Source organism: Chamaea fasciata, unplaced genomic scaffold (assembly GCF_029207755.1).
Source record: "Chamaea fasciata isolate MVZ Bird 193981 ecotype frontalis unplaced genomic scaffold, bChaFas1.0.hap1 SCAF_2, whole genome shotgun sequence".
Classification (NCBI taxonomy): Eukaryota; Metazoa; Chordata; class Aves; order Passeriformes; family Sylviidae; genus Chamaea; species Chamaea fasciata.
The window spans coordinates 40,556,681-40,571,500 of record NW_027094087.1 but is presented as its reverse complement, the minus strand read 5'-3'; the positions used below and the strand labels follow the sequence as shown (position 1 = coordinate 40,571,500).

The 14,820-nt window shown below is 34.3% G+C and overlaps 1 protein-coding gene across 1 annotated transcript in view; it reads right to left on the bottom strand.

Annotated features, from left to right (window-relative positions):
* Nucleotides 1–14,820, bottom strand: part of DYNC2H1 (dynein cytoplasmic 2 heavy chain 1) — a 145,060-nt gene that overhangs the window by 126,759 nt on the left and 3,481 nt on the right. The window contains exons 4-20 of the mRNA XM_066175749.1: nt 14,605–14,723; nt 13,984–14,128; nt 13,373–13,605; nt 12,996–13,130; nt 12,789–12,902; nt 12,496–12,607; nt 12,221–12,345; nt 10,959–11,134; nt 9,402–9,597; nt 8,715–8,810; nt 8,056–8,208; nt 7,847–7,945; nt 5,585–5,724; nt 5,266–5,494; nt 4,681–4,808; nt 3,331–3,446; nt 1,945–2,072 (exon numbers count right to left, since the gene is read on the bottom strand). Coding sequence (XP_066031846.1) covers nt 1,945–2,072; nt 3,331–3,446; nt 4,681–4,808; nt 5,266–5,494; nt 5,585–5,724; nt 7,847–7,945; nt 8,056–8,208; nt 8,715–8,810; nt 9,402–9,597; nt 10,959–11,134; nt 12,221–12,345; nt 12,496–12,607; nt 12,789–12,902; nt 12,996–13,130; nt 13,373–13,605; nt 13,984–14,128; nt 14,605–14,723 — 2,444 coding nt within the window. The remainder of the gene's footprint in view (nt 1–1,944; nt 2,073–3,330; nt 3,447–4,680; nt 4,809–5,265; nt 5,495–5,584; nt 5,725–7,846; nt 7,946–8,055; nt 8,209–8,714; nt 8,811–9,401; nt 9,598–10,958; nt 11,135–12,220; nt 12,346–12,495; nt 12,608–12,788; nt 12,903–12,995; nt 13,131–13,372; nt 13,606–13,983; nt 14,129–14,604; nt 14,724–14,820) is intronic.

Here is a 14,820-nt window from a genome sequence, read left to right as displayed (position 1 = left end):
CTTCCCCTTCCCCTCTTCCCCTTCCCTCTTCCCCTTCCCTCTTCCCCTACATCCTGTGTCTTATCTAACTTGAGCATTCTATGGAGCTCTCTGATATGCAGGACATCCCTCAAAAGTAGATATCTGTGCATCAATAACTGCATTGAGTTCTCAGTGCAGCTAAGAAATCAGGAGGATGAGCCATAAGGTGCCTACCCCAGGGCGACAAGGATTACTCCAGGCTGCAGCTCACTACACTACCAGGACTTGATTCAGTTCCTCACAAATACACTTTTTGGGCCATCCCAGATGTCCTATGGCACTTGCATGGCCTCCAGCTGCAACTACAGAAAGGTAAAGGCCTCCCAGAACTTATCTGTTATGTTTGCAGACTTGTGGGGATGTTGGAAATGGATCTCAGTAACTCTAGAACTGCTCTTTTGGGCAACTGCACTCGACTCCTGCTGAGTATATTAACAGCACATGCACTGCAGACATCTGCACAAAAACACCTGAACTCAGATGTACTCATTCAGAACTGAATCCTCCAAAAGAAAAATACTATCCAGTTGGGAAGGGCCAATATGGGTTTTGTAGAATTCCACAATCTTGTAGAACCAGAGCTCTTTAAAGGCATCAGTAAGGATACAGATGAAGAAACATTGAATCATATATTCCAGCTGAGTTTACAATAAGCTTTTAACACAAACCCTCATCCAAGGCATTTAAGGAAAACTGGTAGTCTTGCAATAAGAACATAGGTCCTTGCACAGATAATTAATTGGGAAAAGGACAGAAAACAGTATTAGGAGGAAATGGCTAGTTCCTGCCATGAAAAAATACCACCCATGGAGTTCTGTAGATACCTGTTCTGGACTGCTCAAAGTGCTTCTAAAAGAATTGGAAAAGGAAACCAGCCTGTGAGAGGATAAAGATTACTGATGATACTATGTTATTTCAGGGATTAAAATGCCTCACCTGTGAAGAATTGCAGAATGAATGTAGAAGAAATAATGACTGATGATACTGGTGACCAGCAAAATTCAGTAAGATAACCATGAAGTGACATAAGTGTGAAAATAATATTTTCACCTGTGCAAGTTGAATCTTAAGATAAAAAGTGCACTTCAGACTGGTATCTTGGGGTTATGACAGCTAATTTTACCAAAATGTGAGCTTAATCTAAGAAGTAGGAAGCAAAACAAATGCTATGAGTCACAGACCAAGAAGATAGTAAGAGGTAATATTACATCATGTAAATCCATGGTTTATTCAGATCTTAAAAACTGAGGAAAATCTGTTGGTCACACAGAAAAAGGAAATAGAAAGAAAAGACTAATCAAAAGGCAACAAGGATGATCGGAGTTATGAGTGGGTTTATGCATAAGGAAAGAGTAGATTAATTAATGCTCTTCAATCTGCAACAGAGATCACTGATACCAGACACCACAAAGTGGAATACAGTCATGTGCCATGAAAAGGAAGAACAGGAACTGTTTGGTCCACATCTCTTCCAATACAAGACATAAATGGTATGAAGGTAACAGGTACCAGTTGGAAAAGAAAATAAAAAGGGGGGTCCTCCATGTAATGGATAACTGATCTTTACCAGAGTATATTCTGGATGTCAAATGTGTTTTGCTTTCAAGAGAAGACAAGGTAAGGCTGTGGAAAAGAAATCCACTGGGTGTTACTCTATGCTCAGGAACCACATAAAACTCAACAAAGGTTCAGGTTGAAGGTTAGAAGTAAAAAGTATCAAATACACTACCCAGATTTTATATTTTCCCTTAGGTAAATCACTCCACTGCTGGACACAAATTACTCTCCTACATGGACTACTGCCCTGACCCTATGTGACCTCTGCATGATCTTTATTAGTTAGTATTAAATGTAAGTTTCCATACTAGAAAGTAATTACAGTTTTACAGCTGTTGCTCTGGATAGAATAAAATAGTATCTTACCCCTTCTTTTCGTTCATGCAGGCTTAAATATTTTAAATTGTCTTCTGCTATTTCCTCTACAGTCTGGGGTCTAATCACTAGTGTTTCCATGGCATCAGTGAGAAATGTAGAAACATCACATAGGTGAGCTACATGAAGATAGAAAACAAAGTTATCATGGAGAGAATATTTGTAGTTTTAAACATCCAAGTCAGATGAATGCACAAGGACATAGCATTAGTCGTACGTAGGCAAAATATTTGTTTAAAAATTGCAGACTCCAATCTTGCATACCACCTGAACAAAAATCAAATATTTATATTTACACATAGTTTTTCAAATGTGATCCACTGCGTTCAGTGATTTAGACCGTAAGTATCAGATCTCTTCTGAACATTAAATATAAATACTGAGGCATTTATTTATATACTTGCAAAGGCTGTATAGATCTTTTTTTTTTAGGTAAACAGATAAAAATAGATGTTAAAATTGCTTTAGGGTTCTTATGGGGATTTTTCTGTTTGTTTTGGTTTGGGTTGTTTAAAGAGGCTAACTAACTAAAGCCACCTTGCTTTACATACTGAAAAGACTCATAAACAAATTCCTGAATAAGCTATAATGTTGTATTTATCTACCAAGGTAAATCTCTTTTGATACTGAGAAAGGAGCTGTACAGCTCCAGGAAATCTTCCAGGAAAGATTCACCTTTCAGGCTATGGAAGTAATTCACTTTCTAGCACAATCCCCGTTCTATGTTTCCTGTGACAACCATTACATTTAAAGCACAAAGCACTGTTATTCCTCATCATCTATGCTTTATTCCACTTTGTCCTGCTGTTCCAGATATAGGTCGACCACCCAAAATACGGAAATGTTTTGTATTCTTCAACAGTTTAAACAGTTTTGACAATCTAAGCGACAAGCAATTCTATGGAGTAAGTCTACATCATTTTAGACTCTTCATGAAGTATTTCAATTTGTAAAAGAAAAATTGAATAGCATTTTATTAGATTTTATGACACTTTCTCAAACACCTAGGAAATTTTCCTCCCTCAAACATTAAATAAATTTTCCTCTCTGAAGCAACAAAATTTTCCTTCAGATAAAAGAAACAAACCAAACAATGTTCATATGTATTCCTTCACACCTGTAACAGATGTGGCCCAAACAAGAGAACAGGGAAGATACACAATGGACATCAAAGGGTCTTAGGTTAGGTCTGTAGTGAAAAAGTAATATGGAGGAATACAAAGCTGTAACAGATTACCTTCTCTGCATTGTGATTTCTGCAGTTCACTGCGCCTGAAAGTAACATATTTCCTTAAAAGAGTATTTACATTAACACAAATGTGCCCAAGTACAACAGAAACAAACAAAAATAAAATACTGTCCACTGAAGTTATTTACCTTGAATAGATTTTCTCAAAGAAACAACTAGAATGTCGTACAACTTCTGGATGAAATCATCGATTACAGTTTTCACAGGGTTGCAATTAACAGTTAAACAATCTATTCTGATCGTGCTTCAAAAAAAGAGATTAAAAGACAGCAAATATTCAGTAGCATACTTACATGTTAGTATCTCTAGATCTATGCACATCTATAGTTTACCCTAACTTTGCAGTTTAATGAAAAATTTCCCTTATAATTCTACAAATGAAAGTCATAGCTTATTGGTAAAATTTCTCATAGTATTGAAATATTTATAACAATTATGCATATCCACTTACAGCTTTATGAGGACTGAGGTTCAATGCTATGCTTCTCCAAATAGTTAGAAAATGGCTTGATTTTATATTACCAGTGCCATAAAATTCTGAAAGGCTACTACCATACTCAAAAATACTTTCATTATTTGTATATTAATGTCTTTAATCCTCTAATTTCCATGAGAGTTTACTAACTCATCCTTCAATAGTAATAAGAAGAGAAGAAAAGCCACAGAGAGAATTCAAGGCCCCATATCTAATAGATCAGTGACCATAAATAGTTACCTAAAGAACACTAAGAAAAAGGTCTACCTTATTTGAATTCTTCTTGACAATCCTCCCTCAACACTAGTATTTTCAACTCATGCATTTCTTAACAACATGTTGCTTCTGGCTACAAGGCACACCAGCCAGTTTTTCTTCTATTCACTTCAGTCTGTCCATGAACTCATGGAAATCTGCTACTCAGAGTATCACTAGTCAGCAAGTTCTACCAGACCATTCTCCAGCATGAAATGTCACCTTTTTCCTTGTTCTAAGCATGATTCCTACCAGTTTCACTTCAGAACTGTAACAATACAGTACAGTAAGTTCATGTGAATTTATTTAAGAATAAAAGCTTACCCTAGCATTTTTTAAAATATAAGTTATAAGAGGTAATCAAATGTTTCAATACAGGAAATGCTTATGACAAACACTTGCTATGTCTGTTCCTAACTGCCATATATATTTCACATGTTCAGGACTTAACTAAAAGATTTGTTAAAATACTACATGTTTTGTAATATTTCAGAATTAGCCTTGAATTCTGAGAAAGTATCCCATTATATTAAGAGGAAGTAATTAAAAGTTTTCTGAGAAGATGGCACAGATAAAACAGAGTATCTAAAAATAAAAATGAAAAATTCAAATCTAAACATTTAAAAACTATATGAAACTTTTAAAAACACTTGAAATTATATCTATGTATTCATCTCTATTTTATTATTACCTTTAAAATATCTGATAGAATACATAATTCAAACAAAAGAATAGAGTTACACTATACCTTGGAAGACGTTCTGCTTCTTTCCCTCTCACTTTTAATGCCTTGAAGTTTTTTTCCCAGTCCTGTTTGCTAGAAAGATGCATCTTCACCAAAGGTTCCATATCTACTTGGCCAATTACAACCCATTCCTTTCCAACATTATTTTTTATTCCATGGAAAAAAAATATTTTCCAGATTAAAAAACTGTTTCTCAATTACATTAAAATACTTTAATAATATTTTCAAGTTACATTGTCTTTAACCTTTGTGCTTCTGCAATTATTTATAGTTTTTCTTAGTGCAAGAATCAGGAGGTAAAAAATGGTTTGACATGTTCACACATTTAAGGATATTCAAAACAGAAAGACTGAAAAGTCAGCTATTATACAAAGCCTTAAAATGGAACTATACATATACTTCAAGTCAGGCATGTGCTTAAGTGGTCAGCTTAACTTGGATGGACTTGCTAAGCCTTTGCTTATATGACTTGAAGAAAAAGAAAACAATGCACAAATATCATTGCTCAGCTACTTCTAGAATGTCTAAAGCATAAAATGATACAAATCTAAGGGAAAAAGGCATGAGTCAGTCTACTATTGAAAATACCTTGAATTGATTAGAAACATCTGTCAGCCTTCTGAACAAATCCTCTGCTTTACTGAAAGCGGTCAGAAATCCACTTGCATTTCTTTCGGTCATAACAGTGAAAATAGATTCATCTTCTGCCTCACTCACTCCCCTAAACTGATTCGGAATAGAGATGAATCTCTTCATTTCTCTATAGTATCTAGCTCGTACTTCTTCAAAAGAAGGTCTGAATTGCAAGCGACCTTGCCTGAAAAGTGAAACAAATAATAGAAAAAACTACTATTTTAATGTTATCTGCACCTGAATGTTTTCTTTTAAGGTAAAAAAAAAATCTTACTTGAATGTTAGATCAACAATTATCTCTGGTAAATTCTCATTGAGTGCTTCTAAGCCCATTTGATACTGATGCTCCAGAGCTTTGTAAAGTTGATGATTCCAGTGTTGTCTCCAAGCTTTCATATCATTCGATTTGAAACCCTAAAATTTAACAATATTCATTTTTATTTAACTCCTCAAACCATAATTATAAGATGAAACTGCACATAGTATAAAATCTGAAGACCAGGATCTTAGTAAAATTCAGGAATCATACAGCTGGAACAGACCAGGTCACAGCACCAAGCTGGTCAGAGTTTAAGGACCACCTGGACAATATACTTAGGTCACATTGTTTAGTTTTAGACAGTCCTGTGAGAAGCAGGGAGTTGGACTTGATGGTCCTTGTGGGCCCCTTCTAACTCAAGATACAAGTTTTTGATTTTGTGGCAAGTTATTGCATTTATTGCATTTCTTTCAGATTTATATAGGAATAATAAAAAAAAAAAATAATCAAACAGTCTCTGTGGCAGATCAACATAACAACTTCACTGAGGTTCACAACCCATTGGTTTACCAGAATGTACTTCACAATTACTCTAAAATGCACAGGATTCTGCTGAGAATAATATAAAGAGCTGGCTGAATAAGAGGTTTAAACCTGTATCACACCTTCTATTTTCTTATAATATGTAAGCTACCTTTTAAATAGTATCTATAAAAATTCTTGTGTGTTTCCACAGAACAATGTTAACTAATAAATTAATGTAAAATTTTGCCTCAAAGAATTCAGTCTCTCATCAAAATCTGCTACACTGCACTCTAAGAACATATAAAGCCTTATCATACAGTCAAGTTCTGTAAATCACAGAATATTCTGAGCTGGAAGGGACCCACAAGGATCACCAAGCCCAACTCTTAAGTGAATTGTCCATAAGGGACAATTGGCATTATTAGCACCCTGACCATTGGAGCTAAATGGTCATCTGCAATGGAGAGATTTGCAGAAGGAAAACAGAAGCTAGAAAATAAATTATAAATTCCTTCCAACTTAAAAGGTTCTCTTGTTTAAATGGAGATTTTCAGACAGGGCTTTGGAAGCAGTCCACGGCTGCAGCAGGAAGCGACATCGTTAAGGTCTGCCAAACAATTCAAACCTGCCCATAGAAGCTCTTCCACCAGAAAGATTCTAGAGGTCTAAGAAAACCTGAAATTGTCTTAATTAGGCCTTAAGACAATTATAATAGGGTTTTTAAAGAAATATGTAACATATTGATTACAAGAGCAGTAAGACTATATCATCTTGTAATTTTGGAATGTGAAAAAAGATACATTTTGCTAAATTTTATCACTTCTACTCAAAGATTTTTAAAGAGTGACTGAATACAGTTTAGGTAATTTTCCAGCTAAAAACATTGTGTAATATCAAAATAATTTGCAAACAGATCCTAAAGGAAATCTAGATTCTTTTCAGAAAATATACTGACTTAAGATAAAAATATGCAAATTAAACTTGAAAAGAAATCAAGTAAGATTACTTTTCATATTATCTTTAGAGAATGAAAACAAAATTAGAAGTAAAATACTGTAAAGACACTACATTTATTTGACCGGCAAACACCAATGAAAGTAATCTGCATTTGTATTATAAAGAATAAGAACAACATATCCATCTAAGGATATAATCCTTTGACAGCTGAAGGCTATAGAAAAACTAAACTGACTTGAATAATAATTCAAAATAGCTTGATAATATGATATTTTCAATCAAAATCTTTATCATCTTACTCAATGATGTTAAGGGTCTTTTCCAACGTTAACGATTCTATAATTCTATTCTAAAAGTTGTCAGCTGATGAATGAACAAACAAAAATATGTTTTTCTCATTATTTCAGGCAGAAATGCATTTTGATTCCAAATTTTATACATTTGTTTTATTCTGTGTGTGGATCCCTCATTACCTCTACCAATTTCTTCATTTTACATTTCATTAATGGCTCAGACACAACAGATATACAATACCCGAGGTCTTCCCATTTCCTCACCTAACACTGACCAAAGGTTGTTCTCCCATTGCTAGTACAACATAAAAAAGTATCTCCATCCTCCTCATCTACAATTTTATCCCACATCTGGCATTAACTAGCACACAGATGTTTTCCCAAGATAACTAGTAACTTCTTAATCAAAAGTAGTTCAATCATGCTATATTTGAGACATAAATCTTGATTACTATTGAAAAGTCAAATGTTCACAGTTTGGAGAAGGAAAATCAAATCCTGCCTGTGACTCAAGGCTGGCAAAACCAGTTCTGAGCTCCTGAAGTCCCTCTTTCCAACGCTGCTGCTGCCGAAGTAGATCAATATTCATAAGCAATATGACCTGTAAAAAGGATTTTAAGGAATAATAAACATACTCATCATCATGTAAATGAAAGAAAGGTTAAGGTATGCTATAACAGACATTACTTCAATTTCATCTGGAAAATATACCTTTTGAATGAAGTTTGTGTGCCACTTTCTTAGTTTTCTATTTTCAGTGGAAAGTCGTTCAGCAGCAGCTTGGAGTTTTTGGATATAAGCCTCCAGTTCTCTGGGATTATCCCACGTTATTTGAGCTTTTCCTCCAGGACCAGATTTTGAATGCTTTAAAAACACACGAACTTTGTAATATTTAATGACAAAAACAGTCTAACAGCCAGCATACAGAAGTGGTAATATAAGAAAGATGGTTTTGTTCCTAGCAAAAAAATAGGATCTCCCTTTCCATAGCTTCACTAGAGACAAAATAATCTGGCAAATCACAGACATGTAGGGGCATACAGCTACATCAGTGCACTGGAGAAGGATTAATGACAGACTGCTATGAGAGTCTGAAATAGATCAACTGATGTTGAGCCTGCTGCTCCACAAACATAAGGAGACATCTGAAGATGAGAGAACACCTTAAACCCCCTTGGTCTTTGCCCCTCTTAGTCTTTGTTCTGCACAGATCAAAACAAAAAATGTGATATTAATAATTTCTAATCAACTTCACCTGTTTATCAAGAAATTTCTTTTTAATTACAACGTAATAAACATAGAAAAAGCAGCACAAAATATGCACAGATACCACTGAAACTAAAAAGACAAAGACAGGGGAAATCGTTCACCTTAATTATCTGTTCAAATGCTAGAGCAGATTGTAACATCATTGGCTTTTGACTCTCAATCATTTGTTGATCAATAGAATTATAGAAATGTGCCACCTGTAAAAAAAGGAGAGCTTAAATTCAAAGGAAAGAATAAAAAATCTTATGTCATATTTACCCTGTAAGGGTATCTCATGTATCAATGGCACCTCATGTGAAATTGAATTGAAATATAAACCAAACAAAACCATTTGTGGCATTGAGTGCAATCAGAAAAATACACCACCCAACCCCAAAAGCCCCCCACACACTTCCATTGAAATACTTGCTAATGTATCTTTAGTTGAAAACTAGCAATGGTGATGACAAGTTGTTACATTTTATGACAATTCCCTTCAGTCATAATTATAAAAAACTGAGACTAGAAATAGGTAATCAACTAGTTACTTGTATTATTTTTGTATATTCATACAGTAACTTCATATGGCTTTAATACTATATTTCAAAAGAAGACACATTCTGAAATTGTAAGGCATATCTTTACTTTTGTTTTCTTTTATGGACTTAGATAATTTGTTCAAGAAAGATGTCACTTTCATACAGACAAGCACAGTGAAAAGCTTAACCACACAGACAGAAAAGACAGCACTGTAGAAAAGTTCAAGCTGGGAAGTCAGAACAGGAAGTTATGGCATAATAATATTATACCTGCTTGAGGATGACTGCCTGCTTGCAGAACTTTTGTGCAGTGTTTGCAGCATGCTGTATTTTAGCTGGTATAGCAAACCCAAGTGCTGATAGCTGACGTACTTCTCTCAGCAGGGTCACCAAACGATCTGAGTAAAGTATGTTTAATGTTCCAGAAACGGGATCCAACTCCATCACAGGGCTATTAGCCTGGATACTGAACCAAAATCAATCATATTACTGAATATAATTTGGTATTTATCCTTTCTTAGGTGCATTTTACCATACTATAATAAACTATTCTAAACAGCTTAATTTCATTCTATTTTGTTTTTCTATGCTTGTAACATTTTAACTCACCCAGAAATTATTCCAGTAATCTTTCCTTTAATTCAAAAACAATGAAGATAAGAGAATTAACAACGCCTATCGATTTTGATTTCAAAATTTTTCTTGTTTGTGATGATAGTTAATGTGTAACTCACAGCTGGACAGTATTCTAAATTACTCTGCATCCATCACAGTCGCAAGCAGGCATCTCACCCACCCCCGTCTCCAACACTGCAAAGCAGGGAGAAAGTAATGAGGGAATCAATCTAAGAACCAGAACTTGCATCAACAGGGCATTTTAGTATATTCAGCCAGCTGCTAGTAAGAACGCCAGCCTGTCTTCAGACTTCAGTCCTTTTTTTTTCCTACTTTAGCAACGCTTCTAACACCATCCTTTAATAAACACTTCAGCATTACTCAGTTCTTTTTTTTTCTCATCACTTTTCTAGTTCCTATATCCATTGCATTCCCCTTTATAGGGAGCCACTTCTTTTCTTGTTCTTTTAATTAACCACTTCACATCTTTTAAAATCTCACAATAACAAAATTATATGATACTAATAAATTAGATGGCTGTTGATATACTTGAGTATTTTCATTAAAATAGAAGTTTTAAGTAACTCCTGCATCCTCTGTAACTGTGGAACAATTCTTTTCAGAGGAATTTTGCAACACTCAGAGTTGAAGACAGAAGCTATGGGGAAAATCAACTAAAACAAAAATTGTTAAAATATATTTTAGTATCCCACACAGAAATTTTACTATTTTGGGAAAAAAAAAATTCATGACGTTTAAATCAAAATGTTTACCCTTCTTTCATCTGCCATATGTAGACTGCAGAATTTCTTGTGAATAACAATTAATTTGTTATTCTACATGTGTAATCTGTATATCAGAGCTATATTCTCATCTAGTTTCTATACATTATCACTGTAAGGATTACAATAGGTAGCAAATAAAAATAACAAGCAAACCAAACATGTCCTTCATTCCAGGTGCCAATAGAAACTTCAAGATTAGTTATTAATCTTCAATATTAACTATTATTCAGTAATTAATAATATTTCCCTCTATACTTCACCTTACCGAGCAAAACTGGCAGGATGATGAATAAATTCTTTTATTTTGTCTCTCCATTCATTCTCAATCCCGTAATTTTTTTTACTTCCTTTGTCAAGTTCTAATGAATTACACCACACTACAGATTTCATTATTTAATAAACATTATTTAAACAAGTGTGTATTTACCAAAGTCCTGACTTGGGATTTGATAATTCTGACTGGATATTCCTAGACCAATCATCAAATTGTTCTTGCTCATATACTTTTAACTGTTCCAGAAAACAATCTGCACTCTGATGAAAAGTTTGGAATCCGGGTAAGTCAGAGAGAAGAGCCTCTGCCAGCTTGATAGAATCATCCACCTTAAACACAGTAACAAAGGAAAGAAGCTTACCTTCCCAATATTCAATCAGAAAAGAAAAATCTCCACAATAAAAATCAGTATTTCAAAACATCCAAATGGGATTCAAAACTGTTTAGGGAAAAAAAGTGAATTCTGAACTGTGTCCAAGATGTTTGAATTCTCTTTACAGTAAATTGGGTTTGAGTAAGTTGCCCACTGACAACACTGACAACGGCATCCAGCCCTATTAAGACACCCCAGGATATCCCACTTGGTCTTTAACTCTCTGTAAAGGTACAGATCTCCCATGAGTCTTCTGTTGTATCTATAAAGTCCATGACAATACTCAAAGGTACTTGAAATGGCATTTCACATCTACACGTGGAGAGATTAAAACCCTAGTCAATACAATCAGTGGATATTTGAGAGCAGATAAAAAATTCAGCACAGCCTAAAGCAGACATAAAACTGACATACATCAGCTGAACTAGGCAAATAGCTATTCCGAGCTAAGTAACTTCTATTTTCATTCGAATCTATAGTTATTGTAGAGGGCACTTATGTTCACATAAAACATTTTGGTTTTCACTGGTCAATGTTGACAAAAAAGTGTTCAAAGTTTCCTCCTAAAATGTAAATACAAACTTAAAATAACACGACAAATTAAAACAGAATTTACTTTTACTATTGTAAATTGCCTGGAAGGCACAAGCTACTCTTTGATTTCAAGAAGACACTACAAAGGTTAGTAGTAACTAAGTGAGAATTAGGATTTCAGAATCTGGGTATCTGTGAATCCAAAGTACAATTTTAAAATGCAAAGTGAAGAGTAAAATTTAACAGAAACATCTACTGCATGAATTTTGGTCTTTTTTTTTTTTTTTTGAAGAGGCAGTTCAGTTTACCAAAAAAAAAAAAAAAAAAATCTACTCTGGGTCTGCTAATAACATTCAACTTAGCAAGTAGCACCACTGATAAGGAACCTTGATTATATAAATCTTGGGAAGCCCAAAATTTTTCTGTGTGGAATTCCCCACAGAAAAGTCAAATACCATGTTTTACATTCTATGATAAATCATGAGTAAACAGTAACAGAATCTGTTACCTTCAGTTCCAGCTGCTGTACCCATACAATATTATTGACAACTTCAGAAAGGTTCTTGCCTGACAGTGGTCCAGAAACATCACCAGGAACACCATGGCATCGAGTTCCAAAGTCTGTCTCATAGTCTACACATGCAAAAGATTCGTTAGACCAGAAATCTAATAGAACAACCTTAGATCATTACTGCAGTTATAAAAATATACTGGGAAACCTTACATAATTCTAGAAGTAAATAAAGATCCTAGCATTCACAAAAAACTAATGCAATTAAATACCTTTGACATAATCTTGAAGTGCTGCCAGCAATGTTTCCCTTTCAAAAAGTAATTCCTTGCTTATATTTGGGTGTTTTATCAGGTCCTTATGCTTCTGAAATATTTGAAGAAGCTGGAATATGAAGATTTTACAAAGTTAGCACTTTCTCATGAAAATAATTGAACACAGGCTGACACCACCCAGGAGTGCTGTCTTTGGCTCTAAGTACTTACTCCCACCCCCTAAACTAAATACTTAGGAATTAAATAATTCGATCTTCAGGAAAGTTTTCAGACTACAGAATTACCCATACCTGCTGTGGACTGTCCTGAATTTCTGAAATAAACTTCTTCAATTTGCTTGCTATTTTTTGTTCCAGAGGTGCAATAATTCTTTCATACTGAGAGACTGCTGCTTTCCATAATGGCTAGAGATAATGAGTTCATGCGTTAGTTTAAGACTATATACATTACAGAAAGACACAGAAAGAACGTGAATAAATAAAAAATAAGCATGATACCTCTGTGTAAGGATTATAGTGTACAGGATTTAGGCCAGCAAAGGGTTCAAACATATAGGATAGATGTAAAGAATTTTGTTCTCCAGCTGGCAAAAAGAACATAAGTTTTTCATGCAGTGTTCTAACAGTTAGCACCTATGAGGGAAAAAAAAGTATTTGATATAAAAAATGTATTTTTACATAAAATTTATATTTTCAAGTACGCATTTCTTTCCTTTTTACAAGAAACTTTCAAAAGGCTCAGACAAACAGATTATGGAATACTATCTAACACTGAAAAGACTATGAAAGACTATTTTAATTCCAGTTTTTAATTTGAAAGAATGCTGTTTAATTCTGTGTCTAATGAAACAAATGTGTATAATTCAAATCTCTACCTCATCAAGACGTTGGCCAAGTTTGGCTATCAATTCAGGGAAATATTTCTCATTTTTCCATGGATGTAGAGTGCAACGTTGCCATAGTTGTCCAGTTAGGTATTCACAAGCTGACACCCACTGTTCACAAACCAAAATGCCAGCCTGTATATTTTCTTTAACACTGTGAAAAGTATCCTCCCACAAATTCAAAGTTGCTAATTTTCTCTGAACAAATCTACCTAGTGAGCCACCTAGAAGACAAAAAAGTATAAAAAAACCTAGATGTTATGTTTGTTTAAAATAATTCCTTTAAAGTTACACCACATTCCAATCACATTTTTACAAAAACAGGGTAGTGTCTTGATTTCAAACTACACAAATGCAACAATAACTGATTATTTTGTTTCAAATTCAATAAATCTCAAATCTCCAAGGTAAACAGAAGTCGGTCTAACGTGGGAAGTTGATGGATTTTAGAAGGCAAATAATATTCATGGATCATAATTATAAGAAGCAAGCACCTTCATGCTGTGGGCTGTTATTGGTGCCTTTACAAGGAAGGTCTCTGCTCAAGGAATCATTTTACTTTTCTCGACTGTTCATTTAATAAAGACTGCATAAAGGTTTACCTATCACATCCAAGAGATTATGCATGCGAGACTGCGGGTAAGGATCATGCTCTGTTTGTCTCCACACACTATCAACAGTATCCTTGGTAGCCTCCACCAAATCCACAACTTCAAATAATGAGAGAGTATCCAAGTTGTAATAATCCTAGAAAAAAAAATATCCTTAATATGCAAACAGTATTGTCTAAACATTTACACTTTCCTGAAGCTAGCAAGTGGTGTAGTATCCTGAGGTTTACTGCATAACAGAATATGTCATAATCCTCTCAAAAAACCAAGCATTTGTATAAGTTTACTCATGCGAAGTATTCATTGCTATCTGAAGCATTATTCAAGAAAGTGCTTTGTGGGTGCCCAACGTGTTGCATAACAGCATTAACACTGTCCTTTTCATCTCATCATGAGTCAATCCCCAGTTCACAAACTGTAGCATACAGTTCCATTTTTACAGCAGCTCCTAGTATTCAATGATCATATCCGCTCCCAATTAAATGTCAGCATACCCATGCACCACTGTCACTACAAACTACATGAATATCATTTAAAGTAAAATTTCATAAGAAGAGTGGTTTTTTTACTAAGTCTAGAAGTATATCACTGATCACACAAAATAAAACATACTTTTGCAATGTCCTCAAATAGGTCTCTAAAATATGAAGCTCTCTCTTTACTATATCCTTTATTTCCATGATGAGCACATTCTCTCCAGAACTGAAATTCATCTGTTGGTGTAAGTATAGCTGCAAATTAAATAGAAAATAATTATATATGAAATAAACACGTTTATAAATATGTTCAGGCAGAACATACTTTCTAATACAAACTTTTACATATGAT